Source organism: Pempheris klunzingeri, chromosome 14, assembly GCF_042242105.1.
Source record: "Pempheris klunzingeri isolate RE-2024b chromosome 14, fPemKlu1.hap1, whole genome shotgun sequence".
Lineage (NCBI taxonomy): Eukaryota > Metazoa > Chordata > Actinopteri > Acropomatiformes > Pempheridae > Pempheris > Pempheris klunzingeri.
In genome coordinates, this window is record NC_092025.1 from 23,427,230 (window position 1) to 23,452,843 (window position 25,614).

At 41.9% G+C, this 25,614-nt stretch overlaps 1 protein-coding gene across 1 annotated transcript in view; it reads left to right on the plus strand.

The window, feature by feature from the left end:
• The window catches only part of LOC139212852 (rho guanine nucleotide exchange factor 12-like), a 31,660-nt gene that overhangs the window by 5,373 nt on the left and 673 nt on the right, over positions 1-25,614 (plus strand). The window contains exons 2-36 of the mRNA XM_070843405.1: positions 5,158-5,249; positions 7,312-7,410; positions 7,663-7,712; positions 8,034-8,091; positions 8,564-8,766; positions 10,226-10,303; positions 10,540-10,653; positions 11,088-11,213; positions 11,992-12,117; positions 12,237-12,335; positions 12,500-12,610; positions 13,473-13,571; positions 13,690-13,732; positions 14,454-14,559; positions 14,902-15,027; positions 15,135-15,167; positions 15,335-15,449; positions 15,570-15,675; positions 15,913-16,146; positions 16,651-16,801; positions 17,370-17,536; positions 17,639-17,785; positions 18,607-18,692; positions 19,264-19,389; positions 21,618-21,732; positions 21,817-21,917; positions 22,003-22,080; positions 22,167-22,242; positions 22,536-22,703; positions 22,897-22,984; positions 23,077-23,157; positions 23,241-23,335; positions 23,717-24,007; positions 24,139-24,375; positions 24,671-24,873. Coding sequence (XP_070699506.1) covers positions 5,158-5,249; positions 7,312-7,410; positions 7,663-7,712; positions 8,034-8,091; positions 8,564-8,766; positions 10,226-10,303; positions 10,540-10,653; positions 11,088-11,213; positions 11,992-12,117; positions 12,237-12,335; positions 12,500-12,610; positions 13,473-13,571; positions 13,690-13,732; positions 14,454-14,559; positions 14,902-15,027; positions 15,135-15,167; positions 15,335-15,449; positions 15,570-15,675; positions 15,913-16,146; positions 16,651-16,801; positions 17,370-17,536; positions 17,639-17,785; positions 18,607-18,692; positions 19,264-19,389; positions 21,618-21,732; positions 21,817-21,917; positions 22,003-22,080; positions 22,167-22,242; positions 22,536-22,703; positions 22,897-22,984; positions 23,077-23,157; positions 23,241-23,335; positions 23,717-24,007; positions 24,139-24,375; positions 24,671-24,873 — 4,228 coding nt within the window. The remainder of the gene's footprint in view (positions 1-5,157; positions 5,250-7,311; positions 7,411-7,662; positions 7,713-8,033; positions 8,092-8,563; positions 8,767-10,225; positions 10,304-10,539; positions 10,654-11,087; positions 11,214-11,991; positions 12,118-12,236; positions 12,336-12,499; positions 12,611-13,472; positions 13,572-13,689; positions 13,733-14,453; positions 14,560-14,901; positions 15,028-15,134; positions 15,168-15,334; positions 15,450-15,569; positions 15,676-15,912; positions 16,147-16,650; positions 16,802-17,369; positions 17,537-17,638; positions 17,786-18,606; positions 18,693-19,263; positions 19,390-21,617; positions 21,733-21,816; positions 21,918-22,002; positions 22,081-22,166; positions 22,243-22,535; positions 22,704-22,896; positions 22,985-23,076; positions 23,158-23,240; positions 23,336-23,716; positions 24,008-24,138; positions 24,376-24,670; positions 24,874-25,614) is intronic.

Consider the following 25,614-nt stretch of genomic DNA (forward strand, 5'->3'; position numbering starts at 1 on the left):
TTCCTGGACCAGTTTCGACTTTTATATATTCATCAGTGAAGACAAACAAAGCTTCATCATGACAAACGACCAAAGTGCAGGCAGGTCACAGAGCATATGTTGAGCAGTGAGCTGGCTCAGACGTATTAATTACACTTCTATATTATTCTGGGACCCACAGAAAGGTGCTCAGCCTTCAAGGTTTAAGCTGTGCGTTGTCACCTTATCGATATAATCATGATTTATGCGTGACGAGGAGCTGATCAACACATCACGAGTTATGGGAAAATATGGGAAAGCTGAAGCTTTGTTTATGCCACAGACTGTTCTGTGTGCCAGTGAGATGGAGGTTTCATACACGGACTCTACTCTGCAAACAGTCTTGAATGTTTTACAGCCTGCTTTGAGCTACTTGATTAGATCGTTCCCGGGAGTTCACAAGCTTGTATTAAACTTGGATGTTTGTGGTGATCCAGCGGTGGGAGCCAAGTGATGTCAGACGCAAACTGATGATTAATTGATGGAAGACTCCCTCTGGAGAGCTTAAATAATTAACCAGTGAAGTTGTTGCTCACTTAAAGGACGAGTCTGGTGAAGTATTGTCTGTGTGTCCAAAGCCTGATATAACTTTGTGCTATTGGAAGGCTTTTCCAGGGAAATGATTTTGGAAACAATATGTCCAGTAATCGATGTTCTGATCCTGTTTGAATTGTTCCATGAATTTAAATTTATCACTTTAAAACATCATTGTTCAAGTCAAGAAAGTTGCAGTTTGTCACAAAGTGCACACATAAACTCACCGTTATCTGACCAGATGTGTTTTATCAGAGACTCCTGGTCTGTTTATCAGTCCGGGAAGCCAAAGAAGGAGCACTGCTCCTGTGACCACATCCTGATACCAAACACACACACACACACACACACACACACACACACAGCTCAGCTTTAGTGCCGCCGGATAGCTGGACGTCATTTATGAGACGTTTGAGGTGTGTCGTCTATCTAGTTTGGTATTTTTACAGTTTTATACTTCAAAAACAAGAGAGGAATAAAGAAGAAAACCCCCACACTGTCCTCTTATTTGCAAAAACCTGTATTGACCCTGAGGACCGATTAATTTTTCAGTAAAGTAAGAGGACAGTGAGCGAGACCGTTCTTCTGTTTTCCTCTCTTGTTTTTGAACCTTTTGTCCTGCACACCTGTCCACAAAAAAATCAAGGTGTGCATGAACCTTTTTTGAACCTTTTTAGGACAGTTTTATACTTCAACAGTGTGACGACAAACACACACAAAAACACATCAGTGTTGTACTGATGACATGTTCTTTCTTACTGTACTTTATTTAGATGTAATCACACTCACAGAAATCAGAAATTTTGGAAATTATCCATCCAAATTCTTGTAAACAGGATATCTCAGGAACCTTTGAGTTCATTTCTTCAAATTTGGCTCAAAAGTAGATTTTGGTGGTCAAAGGTCACTGTGACCTCACAATAAGTGTTAATATAAGAATTCATATGCTAATTATGCTTTGACAAAATTTCACACAAATTGGATAAAATAATGATAAAATTAAAGGTCAAATTCGCTGCGACCTCAGAATGTTATTGTTAGTTTATGTTAAAAACAATTTCCTGGCCGTTATTCAGCAGCGTAGCTCGGGATCAGAGGGGCGGGCGTTTGGTTGGACACTGAATCATTTTAAATGAATGTACTGTTTATATTCATGGTTTTCATGGGGGTTTGTTTTCCACAAGAAAACTGTACAATATCAGAATTATCCTTTTAACCAATTGATCATCTGTCTTTATCGATCAGTGACATCAGGTATGAGATTCTGTTTAAAACAAAGTTAGCGTGTGGTTTAAGGAGTCTTCTCCTTTCACAGCAAACTTCTAATATTTTGGCCAGATGATTGGGAAATTAAATGATTAAATAGAGATGGTAACGTCTGTGTTACTTGTTTCGATAGTTAATGTGATAAAGTCATGTTTCTGCTCAATGTTGTTGACTCATGCAACTATTGCTTTTGTGCAATATGTGTAAAAAGAATCCAGTTTAGGAGCTTGGAGATTGTTTTCCAGGCTCTTAATGGGCTTATTCAATGGCGTTCAGCTCCTCGGTCCCTTAGATCGGACTATAAATCTTTCTTGTCTGCTGTCTAATTTTCCATTACATAGTAGATGTGCTGTTTTCAAATCTAAGCTCACATTTTTATTCACTCGTCTGTTTGACCCACTCGTTTTTCAACCTGTTATGTTTAGAATTCGTTAATTCTTCCCTTTTTTTATTTAAATTTTTGCTTCATGTGTCCAGGAAATAAACTTTGACCAATATTACCTCATATTTGATGTATTGAGCAGTGAGAAAACAATGGTTGTGTGGTTTCAGAAAGCCGAATCAACTATCGTAAAGGTATAAATCATGTTGTGTTTTACAATATCTCACTGCGTTCATAGTAAAATCTGAGATCTATTGAGTTTTAGCTTCTGTCTCGGTGGGATTTTGTCTCTGGAGTCCTTTGCCGTTATCTTCCCAGAGGAATCTTCTGGTATTTTTGGCATCTGAGACCCAAGTGGACGTCTTTTTGTGCTCCTTTGATAACTGTGCAGTAAGGAAACAAAGAAGGTCTGAGCAAATTAGCCAGCAGACATGTACGCTGGCCGAGTGACACTAATACAATAAGTAAATTAATGATTCTCTTTTATCGTGGTGCCAGTTAACTTTTCACATGGACACGAACACTTTCCCTTCTGTGATCTCACATTGGTGAACTTTTGAACCTTTGGTGCTTCAAAAGCATTCGGCAGAAAAAATGCATGAATTCTTAGTATAGCCTGAAAAAGTATTACCTATTATCAACGAGCCAGTATTAGCCTATTACATATATATTGGTAACGAGGTCATTTAGACACAGCGTCTAGCTCATGTGCTGCTCGTGTCCCACAACATTTAAAGTTACCAGCTGACCTGAATCAAAGAAGTCAAACCCCCCCCTGATGTGTCTTCATGAATGTGCCTTAAATATCTGAAGCTGAAAGCTGAATTTCTGCTTCTTATCCACCAATTATACTCAGCTGCCACCCACTGAGCAGGATGCAATCTGTCCTTGTCTCGCCATGTCTTATCAACTGCTAATCTCCTCCAACCACAGCATGGAGGCTCCCTAAGTGGGCCCTCCAGTCTCTGAGAGAGAGAGAGGGAGGCAAGGTTGCCACTGTAATACTCTCCTTTTCAACATAGTTCAACCCTTTTTCTCTGAAATTATGAGCGTGTTGTTGTTGTCTACAGGAGTCGAATCAGTTTGGTATTTGGTCCAGTTTGTTTTACAGGAAGTTGACGCAAAGGAAAACATGTTTTTTTTCTTTGTTTTTCTGTCTTCTGTTTGTCTGAATCAAATATCCCAGAATTTAATTCACGTCAACTTGTCTTTGTTCAACGACTTTTAGGTTTTTCACACACTCTTGGAGCTATATTCAAATTTCCTCGGCCCTGTTTTTCTGTCTTCCCTCAGAGACACTTGTGCGCCTCCTCCTACTTGTCTTCCTCCTCCATTTCTTTCCCAGCCTTCTCCCGCATTCAGGAAACTGGGGCCGAGCCAAGAACCCTGGTCTCCGTTTCCGGGAATCTGCCCCACAAAGCCACAGTATAGTAAGTTGGCTCTGACGCGGGGGCCATTGTTGAAAGCCCAGGGCCCCCATTGTCCAAGGGAGGAACAGCAGCACAAACAAACCCCCCTCTTGCGGAACGAGTAGGAGGAGCTGTAGGGGGGTCACGGAGAAGGGAGTCTCTGCTATTAATATATAAACTATCACCAGCGAGTCCACCTCCCATGAGGGGTATGCACATTAACTCAGTTAAAGAGATACCGAAGCCTGTTGAGCCAAAATTAGACATCAACAACTTTGTTTTTCCACTTTGATAACATGGCCACGATCAGAGCTTTAGCAAGACTATGAATCCACCAATAAGCTTTGTACACGGGCGTGACTGTTTGTTGTACGAGTGGCTAAGAAGAAGAAGAAGAAGAAGAGCATGTTTGTATGTCATTGTTCTGTCGTAAATTGTGACCAGATGAGGGTGCAGGTGATCGAAAGCGGTTTATCGGTAACAACCAGTAATCAGCCGGTCTTGAGGAGATGGTTGGAGAGAGACCACCGCTGGTCCAGGTGTGGCTCATGAAGCCGATGACGTCCCAGATCCTGGAAAATAAAAGGAACAAGCAACCGCAGGGGGACGAGGAGGTTTACTTTACGAAGCATTTTAACCATGTGAAGCAGTGACGGCATTAAAAAGTGTGTGTTACATCCCTCCTCATCAAGGTGAAGAACTTCATCCAACTTCACTGAACATGTTGACTACATTTTATTTATATGGCCCCAAACTCACAAATCTCAGTGTGCCTCTGGGGGCTTTTACAATCTGCACAGCACAAGACGCCCTTTTATCCTCAGACCCTTGGTACGCATGAGGAAAAAAAATCCTCATAGCAACATTACAGAAGAGGTAGATTCCCAAAATGACCTACAAGAGTGTTTCCAGTGCCCTCTATGGGATGACTGGGGTCCAGCCACCAGCAAGCAAGTTACATTACATAAGTTATTTAACAGCTGCAGTTTGGTTTGGTTTAGACACCATAACAACTTGGATAGATTTACGAAAAGAGTCTGGATTGGGTCAAGAAGCATCACGTGTTGGGTAAAAGCTTTGACTTTTGGTTTCACATGGACACAAGCAGCTATCAGCTGTGTGTCGCTCTTTAAACTGAGTCACCTGACTTCTTCCTGTGCCACCATTTTAGTTACTGCGGCCACTAGACGTCGTCTGTGTAAACATTGGTCATTTAAACCTCCTTGAAAAACATGTTAACTGGATTTATGACGTTATTCAAGTTTCTGATCGTCTGTGTGACATATTTTAACTATAAAAATGATCGTACAACTTTATAACAAATATTCGGAAGACATGTTCTTAACCCCCCGTAACACTGACATTGTACATTTAATTCTCCTTTTCTTAAATCTTAAAGTTACCTTCCTATAGTCGACATAGTTCACAAACATCTTTCTAAATATCAGCAGTGAGCCACAAAAGGAAATTTAGGATTTTTTTTTTGGAAAACTATATAAAATCTGTGTATATCTTTAATAATTTTAACTTCACATTGTGTCTCTTTAGGACCCCAAGCATTCTCAACAAGGACCCGACCGACAAGAAACCCACGAATGAGAAATCCTCCATCTCTCTCAAACATGAGTTTGACCCCACAGGTAAGAGATTCTCTCATTTCTATGATTTGATTGTTGCTTTTAAATGCTTCTTTAATTGTCTGCAGCAATTCTCCAGTGAAGCACTTTGTAAAACCAGCTTTAAGGTTTAATTGGATGTATAACTGTGTTTCCTTTAATTTTTTTATTAGGTTTTAACCGTCTAACGTGCACAGCAACAATACATTACATTGTAAAAATGACTGTTTTGCATTGAAAGAAAGTTTTAGTTTCTCAATAGTGAGCATTTGCTGCTTTTCCTCGTTTCTTATGATGCTTTTCTAAATGTATAATATGAATATGTCACATTTAGCTCTAGAATATCGGGACTGTAAGATGTTTCAATGGTTAAAAAATGCCAAACGATAACATCTTTTTCTTCCAATTGGAGGATTAATTAATTAATAATGAAAATACTTGTTAGTGGCAGTCCACCTACATTTATAGCGTTGGTGTAACTTGGCTCCAATTGTGTCCAATGGCTGCGCAGCCTGTCGCTTGGGGACATCATTACGGTATCGTGTGGACGGAGGAAGAGGCACAGCCCGGGATAGCCTAGCTTGCCTCAAAAATGTGTCGCCTGTAGTTGTGCCCTCGAACAGCTTCAGTCTTCACTCCATAAATCCACCAGCAAACTGCCTGGTACCCAAACTGTCCTTTCCCAGGAGCTGGTGTTCATGGAGCTTCTCTAAGCTTGTTCATTGTCGCAAGAGGCATCATTTGGTTTTATTTTTGTTGGCTGCTCCTCTAAAGATGATATGTTTCCTGCTCCTAACTATCGGCCGACCTCTAACATTAACTACATGTTAAGTTTACAGGCGGCGCTCAGAGATAAGTTGTTCAGGTGGTTGCCTTAATTTCAGGGTTGATATTAATCCTTCCTGCCCTTTTCTTCACCCTGGAGGCTCTTTCATGGAGTCCAGAAGACAACCAATTATCCACTCAGGAGAGGGAAAAGGAAAAACCACACTGTGCCGCCGTTCTTCCTCCGTGGCCACAGGAAGAACATCCCTGAAAGAGCGTTTTTGATCTCCCAGATGGTCTTTGCAGACTTTGGGCTCAAAGTTAGAGTGAATATAAACGAGTCAGCTGAGTTACGGAGGCTCACGAGGCAGATTCAGATGGGCACTACTAGCTGTGCTCCTGGCAAATGGTCATGGGATTTCCCAAATTATCCATAGAAGAGAACACAGGATGGGTTGATAGATATAAATAGGTTAAAGGTTGAACACGAGTAGCTTTATGGAGCAATTTTTGAGCAACATGCGTGCAACGTACTACTCTTTAATGCTTTTCTCCTGATCGGCGGTCGGTGGCTGTAACAAAGATAGTGAAGAAGAACATGCAAACATGGTTGGAAACACTGGACAGTTTTAAAAACATTCAGAAAACTAGCTTTAGAAATGTTTTTTGAAGGAAGGATATCCACTCAGAATGTCTACTAGGCCTCAAAAACTTCTGTAAACGTACCTTTGTTTGCAAGAAAGCCCCACAGGGAACTTTTAGTACTTAATACATAGTACTGTTCATTATGAGCACCAGTGTCTGTTACACAAAGATGAGTGTGAATGAGTCATTGCATATGCTGGACTATATTGGCAACAACAGTAATCACAATATGATATCCTAATATTCACATTAATCACAATGAGTTCATTCCACTCTGGTTGATAATAACTTGTACTGTTTGTCTGCACCATCGTCATATATAAGTGTTTTTCCAACAACTTACAAAACATTTTACTCTGAACAACAACAAAGATGATTTAAGTGTACAGAGGACATTAAAGTGAAAAAGAGAAGGCTTCTATTTAAAACGTTTTCTATTTCGGTTTCTCGACTTCCTGTGTGGACAATTTTTCCCACAAGTGACTGCAGCAGACGTTCGCTAACAGAGTTTCTTCTCCAAAGTCTAAACTTCCTCCTGTAATTACTTCTGTTACTACATTCAACAGCGTGTGAAATGTAAAAGAATACACATACATTGGTTCATCGTCGGTTTGAAAATATCTTTTGATGAATAATGCTGAAGTATTCACTGTTAATGGTTATGTGATAATGACAGGTCTTGTCCAGCGGTGTGTGATAATCCAGAGAGATGAAAATGGCTTTGGGCTGACTGTGAGTGGAGACAACCCTGTGTTTGTGCAGCTGGTGAAAGAAGGTAAGGCTCACACACACACACACACACACACACACACACACACAATCCCTGACATAATGAATGCCCCAGCCCTAATTCACACCTGATCAAACCCTAAGATCAAATCCTGAACTTCAACCTCCCAAAAAATGTCCTCACAATGCATAAAACTGAACTTGGTCCTCACAAAGACAGCAAGATGAACACACACACACACACACACACACACACACTTGTAGAAGTCACGTCTCTGACTCTGTTCTGTCTTATAAGATGGAGCCGCTATGCGAGCTGGTGTTCAGACTGGAGATAGGATCATTAAGGTGAGCCTTATTTGTTTACTTCTTACTTTCAGGATCAGCAGGTGAACATTTCTGCGTCCCTGCATGAATTCAGATACTTAGACTGCAAAGATTCACTAAAACGTAACGTCCACCTACCAGATCTGCAGCTAGATTGTTTGCTAGAAACTATAGTGAGCAGCTGTTTTTAGGAAATTAGAAGAAATGACATCTTCAGTAGTGACAAATGTGGGTTGGGAATATTAAGAGATGTACTAACGCATTGTTGGTTTTCATGGGATTGTTTACAATAACAGAAATATAGAAGATACCGCCAACCTTATCCTCTCCTGTTTCTCACAGGTTAATGGGACCTTAGTGACACATTCAAACCACATAGAGGTTGTAAAGCTGATAAAATGTGAGTATGACTTCTAGTTATACCTGCGACATTAAGAATATAGTGTTACTTAGTTAGCAGTAAGGCGTAATAAAGTCTTCTAGTGGTCAAAGATTGTAGAAAACATGGACGGGGGTTCGTGCTTGCAGCCATTGTTTTATGTAAAATCCACATTTTCGCTGACTGTGAAACTAATTTAGCCCTCAAAGATTCAACTCTGAGTCTTTCTTGTGGAGAGTAAACATCTAGATTTAATCCAGTCAGGGTATTTCCCCCGTTCACTTGTGTGTACAGCTGGCTCGGACGACACATATAATTCACGAGCTAATATATGAGTATTATTTTGTTCTTTTCGCTGCTTTAATGCGGTCAGATGTTCCTCTGAGGGAGGTCTTTGTCTCAGCTGGTTTTGGGGATGTTTTTATGTATCAGCGTTCTTGTTCCTCCTCACCCTCCCTTCATTCCTTTCCCATGACTCCTCGCTGGCTGGCAGCGGGTTCCTATGTAGCGCTGACGGTGCTGGGGAGGCCTCCGGGGCTTCCTCACATCCCCCTGGAGGCTGAAGTGGAGGAGGAGAAGGGTGAAGGGGCAGAGGTCAGCTCACCCTCCTCCGTCTCGGGGCAGCTCTCACCTGCACTGCCAGGTGGGGAGCGGTGCGGCCCCCAGGAGCACATCGCCTCCTCTCTGCCTGACGGGGTGAGGAAGAAACCTTTTGTTTCTCAAGTTCTTCTGCTGATTATGTATGAAAGGTTACATTACAACTTCAAGTTTCTTAAAAAACAGAAAACTTTACTGTTATAATCCCACCTGATTATTTCTTTATGCTTCATGCAAGACCACATTAGACAAATACAATAAAGTTGTATAAAGGTATGAGGTATAAATAGAACACAGAGCAATAGATAGATCTGAGCATTTTACTGAGGCTTTCTGTTACAACAGCTAGAATAACTTGTATTAATGTAAATGTGTTTCCATTATTACTATCTGCCTTATTTTGTTTTTATATAGGTGAGTAACAAGGCTGCGTTAGATATAAGGAAACAGTTCTAGCTGTTGTAAATATCTAGTGCTGAGGTTGTAAGTGGGGAAAAAAGGGATAAAAAAAGACAAATGTATCAGGGTTTGTACTGTTTTTTGTTCTTTTTTGGTTTGTTTTCACAATACAAATGTACCTTTATACCTTTTCTGTTCCACTTTCATTGTTAAACTTTTCAGCTGCATTGTCTGTGTACAGAATTTTACAAAAGAGAACATTAAACATGACATGCTGAGCAAACTTGCTCTGAAAATTAAGATTTTAAAGAGATTATAATCTAACATCTGATGTTTTCCTCCAGCATAACGTAACACAAACTAAACGGGCTGTATAGGATCATATTTTAGACATTTTAAGTTAGTTAAAGTTAATTAATTAGCTCATTTTAAAGGAGTCCTGCAGAACTACTGAACATCTCCTGCTGCTTTGTACATTATTGTAGTTATATATGAATCCTGAATGAATATATTCACATGGAAATGTAACATCACTCGTTTTACAAATGACATAATCAGCTATTTGAAGACGCAGGAGAGGCAGTTCCCTGTTTTTCAGATTTATATTGGACCCGCTGATCTCACATGGTGAACTGAAGCTATGTTATTTTTAACTGTGACAATGTTCATGATATCAGCAGCTTATCTGGCTGGTACCACTCCCACGCTGCTCATTATCTCTAATTACCTCCATCGTTTCAGTCCATTACTGCCAGGTTTTACCAAACCTGCTGCACTGTGTCAACAGTTTGTCCTCTTTGTAAAACTGAACTTGTCGAACTAGACTACGGCTTCATAAAATCTACTGTTGCTGCGAACAATTTGTTCATTTTTACTTGTTAATGCTGTTTTTCTTCCTCATTCTGTTCTGATACTTGAATTTGAAGACGTACTGAGTGACATAGTTGATCATATATCGTATTTGCTGATAAATTTCCATGTTTCCCTTTTTTCTTTTTCACTTTCAGTCTGATTTGTGTCACTTCTCTCTTTCCCTGAGTAGACCAGACCCTCCCTTCGATCATCACATCGATGCGTTGCATGAACAATTATGTAATGACGTTATTTTCGGTGTGTATCTTTGTCACACAACGTGTTTCCTCTTTATCTTTTCTTTTAGGGTGAGAACAAAGCCGTGCAAAGCCAGAAAGCCGACGTCCTGCAAGACATGCTAACCAAGAAGCAACAGGACCTTCAGGTGTGTTTTATTTTATTTAATCTCTATTTTGAATAAAAATGATTATACATTACAGTTTATTACCAAATCCAGAATATCTAAACAATGGCCGGTCTGCCGTATGTCAAGTTTCCACCAGTTACTTCTACTTATGTGACCGTTTTTGACCTTTAACCATGTCACGAGATCAGATATCTTGATTGTGACTTGCTGTTCATCTACTGCACCGAGCCTCTCTGGGATTTATTTGTGTAAAGGCAAAGGAGGAGGAGTACAGCAGAAACGTCCAGCCCAAACTACTCAAGGAGATCCAGGAGGCCAGGAAGCACATTTCACTGCTGCAGGAGCAGCTCAGCAAAGCAGTATTACAGGTACACACACACACACACACACACACACACACTCACGTAATTATCACAACTAAAGGTCCACTTCTAACCTTATAACCAAATCAAGCAGCCTTTAGGAGTTGTGAGGACTAGTCAGATCGTCAGGATGCAGGAACATCGTCACACACACACACACACACACACACACACACGCACACACACACACACACACCACCACCTCTCAAAATGTGTTAAAACTCTGATCCTTTATGTCCTTTGACAACGAGGTGACTGTTTCCTCTGAAGTATAAATAAAGCGTCGCCTCCCCTTTTGCTTCCACAGACTTTACATTAACACAGTTCACTGCACGAGCTTTGGTCTCCTGGACTTGTGTTAATTCTAACTGATAAGGGGGAAATCCTAAATTCCTGTGTGTGTGTGTTTGTGTGTGTGTGTGTGTGTGTGTGTGTGTCAGGATGGAGCCGCAGGGTCCAGGAATGGGGAGGCTGAGGAGGGGGACGGCGGGCCTCATCTGAGGGAGCAGACCCCGTCCTCACGGGGTGACGGCGGCAACGACGGGACCTCGACCAACAATAGCTCTGTGGGTATAACGACGCGTCACAGCAGTTAGTGTGGTGAACCACATTACCCAGAAGCACTCTGGCCTCACTTTGTCCAGTGTGGTATCGTCGTGGTTTCGTGCCAACCGCTCAAACCAGTGTTGGTAGATGTTGGTCGAATTTGTTAGTTGGTGAACAAATAATGAAGTGAGAGCAGATTTATTAATCGTTTAAGTCATTAATCCACATGCACTGGTACTTTCTCTGTTTTATGTCATTGTAAACTTAATATCTTTGGGTTTGTGGACTGTTGGTCAGACAGAACAAGCTACTTGAAGACGTGTCCTTGGGCACATTTCACTATTTTCTGATAGTTTACAATGAATTCGTCAAAAACAAATCAAGAAAGTAGTAAATTATTTCTAGATCGACGTCCTACGTTTCCAAAATAGCTCTCAGATTCATTGTAAACTTCTTCTGCTGTATATGTGCTTTGTCTTTTATGGGTTTTTATGAAAAGAACTATTGTACCGCGGATCAGGTGCTGCTGTTATATAATACATAATACATTGTGCCCACGATCTAATGTTAAATAGAACAGGAAGCCTCTCTGGAAATACGGCTTACACAGACTCCTTTGTAATAACAACCTTTTTTATCACAACTTCTATAAATAGGGTTGAAATGGTCCTACTCTCCAATCTCTGGGGATTTCCCAGTATTCAGCACCAGACTAAACAATCAATTTGGCTTAAGTGTTGTGTTGTTCTGTGTGTGTATTAATGTGTGTGTGTGTGTGTTTCTGTCGGTGTGTATTAGATGCAGAGCAGCCCCCTCCCTGAGAGTCCTGGCAGAAGAGAGACGCCCTGCCAGAGCCCGGACATCAGCCGCCGAGACGGCCTCAACTTCTGCTCGTCGCCGGACACCGAGGACAGTCCCGACACGGTAAAATACTCACACACATGTTTAGTTACTGTGAAGTCATTTTGAGGAGGTTTTCAAGCTAAAGCACAAATATCATGGTGACGTGTGTGTGTGTCTGTATATCGGTGCATATCTCACAGGACCCCACTGCTCAGTGCATTGTGGGTAGCCCTCCCTGCCTGCTCAACCTCCAGATCATCGGAGCAGAAGATGACTACTTTGACTCCCAGCAAGAGCAGGTATCTAAAGTAACTGATGTCTTATTAACACAGTTTTGTTTGTCGAAAGTCTGGTTTTTTTCTGTATTTTTCAATGTTGTAATTTTGATGTATAATTTTCCTAAAGAAAATACCTGGAAATGGAAGTCAGACCCCTTTTCTCTCTCTCTCTCTCTCCCCGTCAGATTAATGGACAGTGTAGCTCTTTTCAGAGTTTAGATTTGCTGAAGTCTCGGCCGGCTCACCTCGCGGTCTTCATCCATCATGTTGTCTCTCAGTTTGACCCTGTACCTTTGGTATGTATGCAGACACACACACACACACAATACAGACAAAGAACATAATGTTAGTTTGGTAGCATTCTGTGGGTTTATATGAATATGTATATTATATTAATATAATAAAAAATTCATATACTTCCACTGTATGTCATCGTACTTTAACAAGCAGGAAAGGTGAAAACCCAACTCCCTTTTTTTTAACATCTTAAAAAATTGATCACAAATTTCTGAATTCCTATAACACCAGGACACTGCACTTTTAAGAAAGAAAAAAAGAAACTCAAACAGGAGTCAAAAGTGCAATTTGTTCGGGACTATTTTCAGCTGCGGATTAACACGTATTCACAGGCGATAGTTGTTTGTGGGATCTCTTCATGGTGAGGATTTTAAAAAATATAGAATATATACATATATATACAGCTTTAAACATAGAATTGTACAGAAGTGAGAAGACATGCAGAACCGAAGTGCAACTGTCTTCTGCAGTTCATTTATGAATATATATCACAGTACATATTCATTATAAGGTCTGTTGTTTGACCATCTGAGTCCCAGTCAGAGTGCAGGTGAAGCTACCTGTAGTGTTAATATCATAACATCACAGTACATCGTTGTCGAAGTCATTGTCCAATAGGGTCATCGCACCGATCTTGACACAGTTAATGGTGTAATGAGCACTGGTGTAACAATAGATAGGCCAAGAATCAGTCCTTGTGGAATTCCCTCTCTGATCTGAGGAAATCTTGAGTTTCTGATGAGATCAAATGTATTTAGGTGGTAAAGACGCAGCGTTGTCTAAGACTAATAGGCTAAACGAGATGTGGATCTGCGCGCAGACAGCGATATAAAGCTCGTTCTGTCTGCTTTACTCCTGCAGCTCTGTTATCTCTACGCTGAGATGCACAAACAAACCAGCTCCAAGGAAAGCCGGCGCTTCTTCATGGAATTCCACTCGCTCTTCATGGATCGAACGGCAGTAAGTTATTCCACAGCTTGTGTCTTTTCTCTTAGGCCACATTTCAGACTTATTGTTTTATAGTTTGTGTATTTTAATGATGCGACTCACTTTTTTTTGTTCTGGTTGTCTTACCCAGAATCTGAAAGTACCAATGCCAGAGGCAATTGCAGCTGAACTGGGTAAGGACTGACTTGACATGCCATAGAAATATCATATTTAAACATTTAAAATTTTACATCATCCACAATAAGCTGCTTTGATTTATGCAACATGATTTATCTTAGTTAATAATCAGTAGGCTGAAGAAGCTCGATTAAACGTCCAGCACTGATCCCATAATAGACTTAAACTACTTCATGCCTTCAGTGAAACAATCTTATAGAAATAAGATAACTTTGAAAACGTTATTTCAATAGGTGACATTTCCTCCCTCATATATTTCTTGAAAGAAAGTTTATGGGTGATGGGATGATGGACTGGATTCATCATTTTGTAGCAATTTACCATTTTAGATATCCTCATTTCTGGTGTACAAATGGATATTTTCAGCTGACGGCGGTGCTAAATGAAGATCCAGGGCCACAAATAATATTAGGAATTCTCTGATTTACACTTTTAGGAACAACTATAAGACGGGAAAGCACCAACCAACTTTTCCTGTCCAGATACTGATGCTGACACCTATGCTATTTGTCTATACTAAGTAGTGTTGTAACACCAGTGCTCTTTGTTGTCGAACTAAATGACTAATGACTTGTACCGCAGATTTAGAATCTCATGTTTTTGCAGCTGCTTGTTTAATGAGTTTGATAAATGCTTGCAGTTATTTAGATAAACTTGTCAGCGTTAAGAGTTACGACAGCATATTAAAGTTTTGAATATTTTCGGGTCTCTGTGCAGAGAAGCGGAGGCTGGAGTTAATCCCAGAGGAGCTCTGCAAACAGTACACCCAGATGATACAGGACGCGCTGCTGCCAGACCTGCACAAGAACCTGGAAGACTTCAGGTTAGAGTCACACAACTGTACAACCCTTCTCACAGTACACACTCTTAATACTACGTAGTAATACTTTTCTCTAGTCTATGAATGAACGATCCATTTCTTTGCACTGCCTGGAGTACGAACTATTTGATATTTATTGATATTATCATTTTGTTGTTGGATGATTTGTCTAACTGTCTTGAAGATCTCAAGGGGTTATTTTAACAAAGAATTTCCAAGAACAATGATTTAACTTTGTTTTAACTGGTAAGAAATGTTTTCCCAGGTTAGTTGTTTGAAGGTTGCATGTCTCTATATGTTGTCCTGATATCATTTGTGTACTTGTGCTAATGTTTATGTGTGCAGACAGAAGCGCAGCATGGGTCTGACCTTGGCCGAAGACGAGCTGTCGAAGCTGGACTCGGACCAGCAGGCCTTGGAGAAGGAATGCTCCTGTGCCGAACACATCCTCTCCAAGATCGAGGATATCCTGTGAGTCTCTGATCTCACACAGACACAGACATGTCTACATTCAATTCCTATATTCCTTAAATGATTGTGTGTGTGTGTATGTGCTAACTCTTAGTTTCCTTTTGCAGGGTGACGTCACAGCCCACTGAAGAGGAGAAGTGGTAAGAGCAGAAACTAACAACAGCTTTCATTGTATTTTAATTTACACTGCATTGCATGAAAAGACGGCAGTGTGACAGTAGTTAGTATCTCATGTATGGAAAAACCTACAGATTTGTAAATGTTACTGTGTAATAAATAATAATCTGTGTGTGCTGTCATGTTGCAGCCAGACGATGCAGTATGTGATCCTCACCTATATGAAGCACCTCGGGGTGAAAGTGAAGGAGCCCCGTGGCCTTGAACATAAACGAGCACGCATCAATTTCCTGCCCAAGATCAAGGTCACTAAGCGGCCATTTTGGATCATCAGCCATGCTTTAAGATGGTTTTACAGTCTTGTTTGAAATGCAGCCCTTCTGGTAAATATCTCAAAGGCAAATGTGTGTCACTTTCACAAGCAGAAGAGCATCAAGCCCGAGAAGGAAGGTGAAGAGAAGGTGAAAAAGCCTCGGTTTCCCAACATCCTCGGCCCGCCTCGGCGTCTGAGCAGAGTGGATTCCACATCAGGTGAGAAAGACGGCAGTTTAACCCCCGAAGTTTATTGTTTTAAAACTTTTCCAGGTTCTACAGATGTGATTAATGTCAGTGCAGAGGGAGGCAACTGGTTAAACAACAGTTTAAACTACTAGAATCCTAAAAAATAATTCTAAATATTCCTGTTAGAGGTAGAAGAGAGGTGTATTTGTGCATATTGGTTCTTGCCCGTGTGTTTCTACCTGTGTATATACATGTGTGTGTGTGCAGTGGGGAAGGCCGTGGAGATGAACAAGCAGCGGTCACCAAAGGTGCTCTCTCAGCCGGCCTTCGGCATCCCCGAGCAGTCGGACTCCTCGGCCTCCAACTCTGGACGGACCCGTGGAAATCAGCTCAGTGAGGGATCGGACACAAGCGCCCAGTTCACGCCTTCCACCACCTCCCCGACGCACAGCTCGCCCACGGGTCAGGCCTCAGACACCAGCGGACATGACTCAGACTCCAGTACGACACACCTGCTTCTCAAGATTTTCAAAATGTTCCCAGACGAAAAAAGTTGGAAATTAATCTTAAAGCAGCCGCTAGCTATTGGAATATTATGGGTTATATGACAGTAGCATCATAGAGCAGTGATTGTCCAGTGTTTCATAAAGAAGAAGAGATCCCAACACAGATTTATGTGTAATAGAATATTTTAACCCAGTTTGGGAACCAGTGCACAGGATAATACCAGAAGTAGTATTAATATATATATGTACATAATATAAGTAACATGCCACAATCATGACTTTTGTTCATTTAAACTTTATTCTGGATTTGTCTCTCTTGTTTTTAATATGGTCCCTTATCTTCTATTGTAATTACTGCATGATGAGAAGCACTAAAAGTCAGATCATCCGAGCTGCACCAGACTAACAGTAAAGGACAAATCATCAGTGCCGTTAGTTTTGCTGAAGTACACGAACGTCAAAAAAAACTGACTGCACCGCTGTCCTCTTCACGCTACAGACGTGTCTCCGTTCTGCATCCAGCCCAGACCGGGCGAGGGTCTGCAGCCTGCCGACCACCAGGACGCCGTCTCCAGTCCCACCAGCACTCAGTTTGACTTCAACCCCTCCAACCTGGAGCAGCTGCAGGAGGAAGACCAGGAGACTCTCAGGTATTTACAGGCTTCGGGTTTTTAAAATACACACAGAAGCCCACAGCCCTACTTTAAAATACCCCATACCTTACTCTACCTTTTTACTAAACCTTACCTTCTGCTGCTAAATAAAAGCAAATGAATAGTCGTATCTTTCCACTAATATTATAAGGCATGTAGAGCACACAAATACCCCAATATTTAATATGAAATGTTGGCTTTTTAATGCCCCCCGGTAGGGGCAAATAGATCCGCTGTACGGCTGCCTAATAGCTGGGAATTAAGCAGTTTATTCATTACTGTTGAATCTGATGATTATTTTTGACCCTTTAAGTCTAAAACCAAGAAATATTCAGTTATTTGAGAAGCTGGAACCAGTAATTTCTTTGATAATAGAGTAAAAATACCAAAGTTGGATACAGTTTTTAGACTGTTTAGTGCAGTAAATTGAAGATGAAGTCAAAATTAGATTAAATTAAAGAGTATCATGACAATGAAAGTCGTATAAAATCCCTCATCTGTCCTTTACTGCTGCCGCCGTAATGTTTGTAGTAACGTCTCTCCCCGTGTCTTTGGCCGGCGGCAGGATGGAGGTGCAGTGTGCGATGAGCTCGGCGGACATCCAGAGTGAAGACGACCAGGGAGGTGAGATGGAGTGTGAGGAGGACCCTCTGAACTGGCAGAGTCTGGTCAGCCAAGACGTCCTGGCAAGCCTGACGCCACAGGAGATCAAACGGCAGGAAGTCATAAACGGTGAGCGACCGGCGTCTCACAAATTCCAGAGTATGACGTGAAAACGATCGAACACACATCGAATGTTCCTGTATGTGTGTGTGTGTGTGTGTCCACACTCAGAGCTGTTCTACACTGAGCGGGCCCACTTGCGGAGGCTGAAGGTGTTGGACACTGTTTTCTACCAGAGGTTGAGCAGAGACGGTATCCTCCCCCCAGAGGACATCAAACACATCTTTACCAACCTGGAGGAAATCATTCAGCTGCATGGTAACGTCATTCAGACACACGACTACGCTGCAGACGCGTTTCGACTTGTTGCTGCATGATATTTCCTTTCCTGACTTTAAGAAGCTAAATATGTGTCCAAGCTTTTAACATCATCAACCCTGATTTAGGTCTATTAGTACAATTATGTTTACACTTTTTACAGTGTATGATGCTCTACTACTAAATATAGGAAGGATTAAAGTTAACAGGTTAATTTAAGAGACAGAGTTTGTTCTTCAGTTCTCAACTATCAGCCAAAACTAGAAAACTTTCATCATTTATAAGAAGTTTGGAGTCCAACATCTGAAAACAAGAACAGGAAAGCTGCACACTCATAACTTAGATTAAATCATTTAATTGTTTATCAGCCGTGTTGGAATGTTTTCTGTCTTGGTTTTTATCCTCTATTTTACCGGTTTGTGCTTTTTTTGTTAGTGTGACTGCGCTCGATTGATTTATTCTAGTTTGAAAAAGGTGATCGTTGGTATGAGCTGGTTAGTTTTCCTGTTCTTTTTCTTTGTTCTGCCTCCAGTGGACTGTTGGACCGTGAAATGCAAAAGTTTATGAACTGAACGCTGTTATTCAGATGATGTATCCAGGTACAGATTTCATAATAATATCAGGTGTAAATGGAACCTTTGTGTACACGAAAGCTGGATCCTGTCAGAGCTCAGTTGAAGGGCCTGCTAAACCAGCACGAGGCTCCGTTTTTAAAACCTATAGCTCACAGTATCCCTCCGTTTTCACTCACACAAGAGCATCAACATCAACGAGATGCTGAGTGTTTGTATTTCAGAATTTCTCCTCACTTTGCTCCACAGTTTCGATAATGGAGCAGATGGCAGCGGTGAGGAAGAGGAGTGAGACATCGGTGATCGGTCAGATCGCAGATGATCTCCTGGCGTGGGTAAGGCCGGCTTCGCTTCATGCAGGAGGAAGATTAAAAGCTTCTGCTCAGGATGTAGAGAAGTGTTGGCACCAAATGTAGGATCCGAGGAGAGGACATGGAGGATTACTTCTAGGATTTATTAGGCTCTGCGTTTCGGTACAAAACCCTTCATCATAGGAGGTTTATGTTAGAGCTTCACCCACACAGTTGCCAGTGAAGTGGACAGTTATTGTGCAGGACGTTATTTATTCCCCTCCTTTCATCTAGAAACTCTTCATAAAGTCACATCCTCTAAACATCATCTTGCATTTCACAGGAGGCAGTTTAAGCTTCAGTTCTTAGCTCACACAAACATCCACACGGCCAAAACTGAATTAAAACATCAGAATTAGCTAAAAGCTTTTGTATAATCTGAGAAGAGAAGCAGGAGGAGAGAGGTGTGTATTGATGAAGGCACATGAAACGAGATCTACACATATTAATCAGCACTAATCGGGTGAAGACGTCCGTTAAAAGTGTTATTTGGAGCAGAAACATCGGCTTGAGTAAAGACCACAGATGTGATTTACTGTGTTTGTGTTGATTCCAGTTCAGCGGGGAGGAGGAGGAGAAGATAAAAAGAGCAGTGGGAACTTTCTGCAGTAACCAGCCGTCCGCCCTGGAGCTCATCAAGAGCAGGAAGAAGAAAGACCAGAGGTTCACGTTGTTCATGCGGGTCAGCACAACCGTCTCCTGACGCTTTGATGTGATGTGGTGAACGTACATTTTAATCAGGAGGAAGTCGACCTTCTCTCATCCTGGTCATTTATTTATATAAAAGACTGAATGAGTTCATTCACGATGAGGGAAGAATGAGTGTGGAAAGTACCTGTAACAAGAGAGAAGGTTAATTCTTGGCTTGAAATAATGCTGTATGATAAAAATAGTAGTAGTCCTCTTAAATAAAAAGTCCCTGTATGCAGATGGAGATCAGGAGATGCAGCTGAAAGCTTGTGAATGGACCTTTTGTCAAAGGGCAAGAAGGAAGTTTTCTACTTTAATGGTTTTTAAATGTTATATGTTAATATGAGTGTTGGTTATATCTCACCCTATAGTGTGTTTCTCATGTGCTGAATAACCTGGGATCAGTAGATAAGGAGCTCATTTGGAGTTTGTGTGTTTAACATAACTGTTTTTACTGATTTTCACCCAAAAATAGCCGCATTTCTGCTGCAATAACACAAAGTAATAAACTGATCAATGTAGGTCTAGACCCTATTGTGGAGACCCTGTTCTGCAAGATAAAATTACTGTTTTTGTTAATGGAGTCTGGTGGCTTTAAACCAAGCGATATAATCACTGTTTCTGGTTAAACCAAAAGGATCTTACAGGTCTATGTCTGTAGGGATCCTTTTCATAATGCTGTTAGACACTTGGAGTAACAATCCACAAAAGCCTTTCTGTGGCCTTTTTGCATGAATTAAACTAAAAATAACAAGATAATCGTTTAGTTTTAGAGGTGCTATTAGGCTAGCAGTTTCCCCGTTTCCAGTCTTTATGCTAACATATGCTCACATATTTCTATTTGTAAAAGTAACAGAAACACATTTTTTATGTTCAGATGTTTTATTTTTATACGTTTTGTTTTATCTCATCTTAAGCCTACGCTAAAATCACACATTAACAATTGACGATGGCTGTTTTATGTCGCTAATTGCTAGCTAGCTAACACGCTACGAACAACAAGGTATCAAACCAACAAGTTGTGTCAATAGTTGATTTATTTAAATTGACAGTTTGTGTCATTTAGAGGGAAAATAATTTAATTTAAAATTTATTTTAAACATAGCTAAATTTGATGCTAGGTCTCCAGGGTAGTTGCTAAATCTAGCAAAAGCATTTGCTAAATTGGCACACTGGTAGTTACCAGACTGTAGTGTCTGTCTGTCTGTCTGTCTGTTTGTTTTTTTATGTCTGTGTCGGTCAGTCTGTGTCTATTTTTTTTTTTTTTGTGTCTGTGTCGGTCAGTCTGTGTCTATTTTTTTTTTTTTGTGTCTGTGTCAGTCAGTCTGTGTCTTTTTTTTTTTTGTGTCTGTGTCGGTCAGTCTGTGTCTGTTTTTTTTGTGTGTGTCTGTGTCGGTCAGTCTGTGTCTATTTTTTTTTTTGTGTCTGTGTCGGTCAGTCTGTGTCTGTTTTTTTTGTGTCTGTGTCGGTCAGTCTGTGTCTATTTTTTTTTTTGTGTCTGTGTCGGTCAGTCTGTGTCTTTTTTTTGTGTCTGTGTCGGTCAGTCTGTGTCTTTTTTTTTTTTGTGTCTGTGTCAGTCAGTCTGTGTCTTTTTTTTTTTTTTGTGTCTGTGTCGGTCAGTCTGTGTCGGTCAGTCTGTGTCAGTCTTACAGCCCTCCGCTGACCAGGGGCACCACGTCTTAGAGCCTCGAGGTCAGCAGAGGTGGTCTGCTGTAAAAGAAAAAAGGCCCACACTTGCCTCATATAGCGAACCCCTACAATGAGTTGTTCGCTCACACAGCTATTCTGTGCGATGGGAGCCGCCGTGTGTTTTCACACATGGGTGACGTGGTGACCCATCGGGTGAAGCTAAGCCCGACGGTGCCCCCAAGCTTCGGCAGTGTGGTAACCCTGCAGATCTACCGGGGTCCTATATACAAACTCTCATGTGCTGTCGCAGCGATGTCATGCGTGACATCACATTCTGGTATGAGTTCCGTCTGATTGTGACATCGTGCATGACATCACATCCGGAGTTCCGCCTGACGAGTTCCGTGACATCACATCCGAGCATGAGTTCCGTAGCACAGTATAGTAACTGTGGTGGTGCTGCAATACCAAAGAGCACCATGAGGTGGAGTAGAGTAGAATATTAATTCACTAAAAAATCATGCTCTTTTTCACCCTTTTCCTTTAAAATAAAAATCAGCCCTCACATCTCTCCTCGTTGTCTTTCTTCAGGAGGCTGAGAGTAACCGCCTGTGTCGCCGGCTGCAGCTCAAAGACTTCATCCCTGCAGAAATGCAGAGAATGACCAAGTACCCACTCCTACTGGACAATATTGCCAAGTACACAGGTAGGAGCTGCACGGACGCCTGTTTGCTTGTGTTGTTGGGAACAGAGCGGATACAGATAAGAGAGTTTGTCTGTGCTCCCACAGAGGATGATGAGGAGAGGGAAAAGGTGAAGAAAGCTGAAGAATGTTGCAAAAAGATCCTCAACCACGTCAACCAGGCCGTCAAGGAGGCGGAGAACAAGCTGGTGCTTTTGTTTTTCGTCACTGTGAAGTATATTTCACTGAGGGTTAAAGAAAAGCATTTAAAGAGCTGTGTTTCCTTCTCAACAGAGGCTAGAGGACTATCAGAGGAGGTTGGACCTCTCGTCTCTCAAGCAGAGTGAAAACCCCATGATCCTGGAGCTGAAGGCAGGAAACTGGTTTTCATCCCTGAGATGTTGAGTTCATGAACGAAGCTGTTTTTACTGAACGTTTTCTGGTTTGTGTTCCTGCAGAATCTGGACCTAACCAAGAGGAAGATGGTGCACGAGGGACCGCTCGTCTGGAAAGTCAATAAGGACAAGAGAATTGGTACACACACACACACACACACACACACACACACACACACACCAGTATGCTCATCCTGCTAATTGTTAAGTATAAGTGTGGAAAAATAAAGTGGTGCTTAAAAAAATAAAATTAAATTTATCAGTGTTTCATCATAAGTCTTCCTCAGGATATTAAGGGACACACACAGTATACACCCACACACTCTCACACACACACACACACACCCACACACTCTCTCACTCACACACACACACACACACACACACACACACACCCAACATGGTTTCATATCTCCCGTGCCTTCCTTTCAGAGCTCTACACAATCCTCTTGGAGGACATCCTGGTTTTGCTGCAGAAACAGGACGAGCGTCTGCTGCTCAAGTTCCACGGCAAGAATCTGGCCAGTGCTGCCGACACCAAGCACATCTTCAGCCCCATCATCAAACTCAACACCGTCTTGGTTCGTCCGGTGGCAACGCGTAAGAACTCTTTTATGAAATGCTGAATGCTTTCGAAATGACTTTTCATCCGGTGGCACCGTGTGGGTTTGACAGAAACTGTTGGATAGATTGCTGTGGCATTTTTACCACCATTCAAGCTCCTGACTAGATAATCTGTAATGACTTTGGAGAGCGTTGGGCGTTTCACTGTTTGCATTTTTGTCCTCATCAGACAAAAGGTCTTTCTTCGTGCTGTCCATGTCGGAAAACGGGGCTCAGATCTACGAGCTGATGGCTCAGACGGTGTCCGATCAGAGAACGTAAGTCTCCCTCCGTAAAACACGTCCGCACGCTGTCGTCGTCTTTCCGCTTTCCTCGCTCTCATCCTGCTCCTTCACCTCCGTCCATCCAGGTGGCAGTGTCTGATCACACAGTGTGCCGACGCCATGAAGGCCAAACCTCACAGCAGAGACGCACCTCCGGCTCAGTCTGAGTGAGTCCACTAACGCAGCCTCCTCGTCCTGTTCTACCGTGTGACATTTCCTTTTCACTGTGTCTAAACTGAGTGTATTTCAGAGCTGAGCGAGATGCTATTGAGATCATCAATCGTGGGATGCCCAAGACGAGCAAAGATCCTAACGGAGCGTCAAGCGGAAGCATCGATTCTTCAGGTAAGTGTTGAAACATTTACTTTACTAATCACTGTCAACAATTCTAAAAGATTTAAGTCCTTTATCAATCAAAAATGGTCATTATCCACCGGCTCCAGCTTCATAATTCTGTCGGTCTATTCTTATATCATCTTAAATTGAACATCTTTGGGTTTTGTTTGAATAAACACCTTGACTGCACAAACTATGTGTTCTTCTGTTTGTCTGTTTATGGACTAAATGGTCAGTTAAGTGAACAATCTGATTGAAATTGTATGAATATGTTAAATTAAATTGATCATTAATACACTGTACCTTCATTTATTTCAAAAAACTACACTTGAAATATATTTTCTGTAAATGTTATTCTTCAGTCTGACCCTTTGAATCTGTGTATTCCAGATAAAGACGCCGCCTCTTCTCCAGACATTCAGTCTCCACCGACCATCAACCCGTTCGATGGCATGAAATCCGAAGACGAGGAAGAGGACCTGGGCGTGGCGGACAGACCGGAGGAAGAGGAGGACGACGAAGAGGTGGACGAAGCAGAACTAGAGGCTTTCCTGGACGGGCGGCTGGCGGACACTCTGCCCTTCCTGCAGGAGGGCTCTCGTCAGGGCATCGCCATTGAACACAGAGAGCACAACTCATTCAGCGTGCCCCCCTCCAAAGGTGAAGAGGCCCTCAGCACATGTAAGTTAAAGGATCAGTTCACCCAAATCTTACCACATATTCTCCTCACTTCCCTCTGGTGGTGTCCTGCAGAGTAAAAACCAGTCAGATCACATTTACCTCAGGAAATGACTCGTCTTTCTCTGTCCTAGTGGCCATGCTGAAGCAGGCTCTCTTCACCTACATGCTAAGCAGAGAGGCAGAGGAGGAGACGGAGGAGAACAGGCAGAGTGGGGCCCCCGGGTGTCCGCTGAGCGCCTCTCTGCCGGGGAGCCCCGAGGGGCCCTCTGTTGCATGTGACGAGAGCCGAGCGTCTGCAAGCTCGCAGAAAGACGACGCTCCGCTTCCCTCAGGACACACGGGGCTGTCTGAGGCAGCTGAACGCAACGGTGAGGGCATCAGTAGAAATGTTTCCATCTGGATCTTTGCCTGCTATGATGACGGATTAAAGGAATAATCCGACATTCAGGGAGCTGTGTTTATAGACAGAATATTGACACCAGGCTCATTATCTGTCTGTTGAATATAAGGCTGCAGCCGGTTGGCTTAACTTAGCAGGAAGACTGGAAACTTCTGTGTTGATGGATTAAACACTTGTTTTGCTTTAGGAAACTTAGGCACTAATGACCATGTTTTACAAATCTTTTATTCAGTCAGTGAGTCAATCTATGATTCTCCATCCAGGCGGTTTTGTGGTTCTGGATTTCGGTGGGGGCTCTGAGGAGAGCAGCACTGATGACGATGGGGGAGTGGGAGCCGACGTGGGGATCGACATGAGGAAACTGCTGTCGTCCTCCTCGCAGACTGGCGGCGGCAGCGGCCCCAACCTCAGCAGGCAGCTCATGACCCACCTGCGCCTCCTGCAGGCCGACCTGCAGTATCTGAAGGTACCTCAGCTGGTCGCCTGCTACACCACAGTATGTTCAGAGCATGCACAGTACGCACAGAACGGATGTTTCTGGGGTTTGCTGGTTGTGATTCTAGTGTTTTTTTTGGTAATCCTCATCAAAATCCAGTCCAGTGTCTTTTTTATAACTGTAGTTTAGTCTTTTGATCAAGACGAGCATCATAAGGCTGTTTAACCACGTGGGGGAAAAAAGATTCTGTATTATGTTTCCACCTTAAAGTTGGTGAAGTTTAAAGGGAGTTTTTGAAAAGAACAAATGATCTAACAAGGAAAAAAAGGACAGCTTCACTAAATGAGGGATTTATTGTCTGCAACTTGAATCCCAGGAATCCTGAGAAAAGACCGATTATATTTCCAAGAAGTAAAAACTTTACAATAAACTTCAAATGTGTCAATAAGATAGTTTTAGCTGGATTTGACTCCTAAATAACTTTAACTATAGTAGGTTGAACTAAAAAGTGAAAACCTACAGTAGTATTAACCAGCAGACACACGTGGAGTATAAACTTAACTGTTTCCACTATTGGGGTGAAGTGTAAGCATGTGACCGTAGACTGTATATAAGAAGTGGACGTAGCCGACATCACGTCCATCACAAGTTTGAAACCAGAGGTGTCTTTCATTAAGAATATTCTGCTTTATCATGTATTTTCCCTCTAAATGGTTTCATAATTGACTAAATGAACATCCTGCTGTGCTGAAGAAGACTGTAAACTAGAGA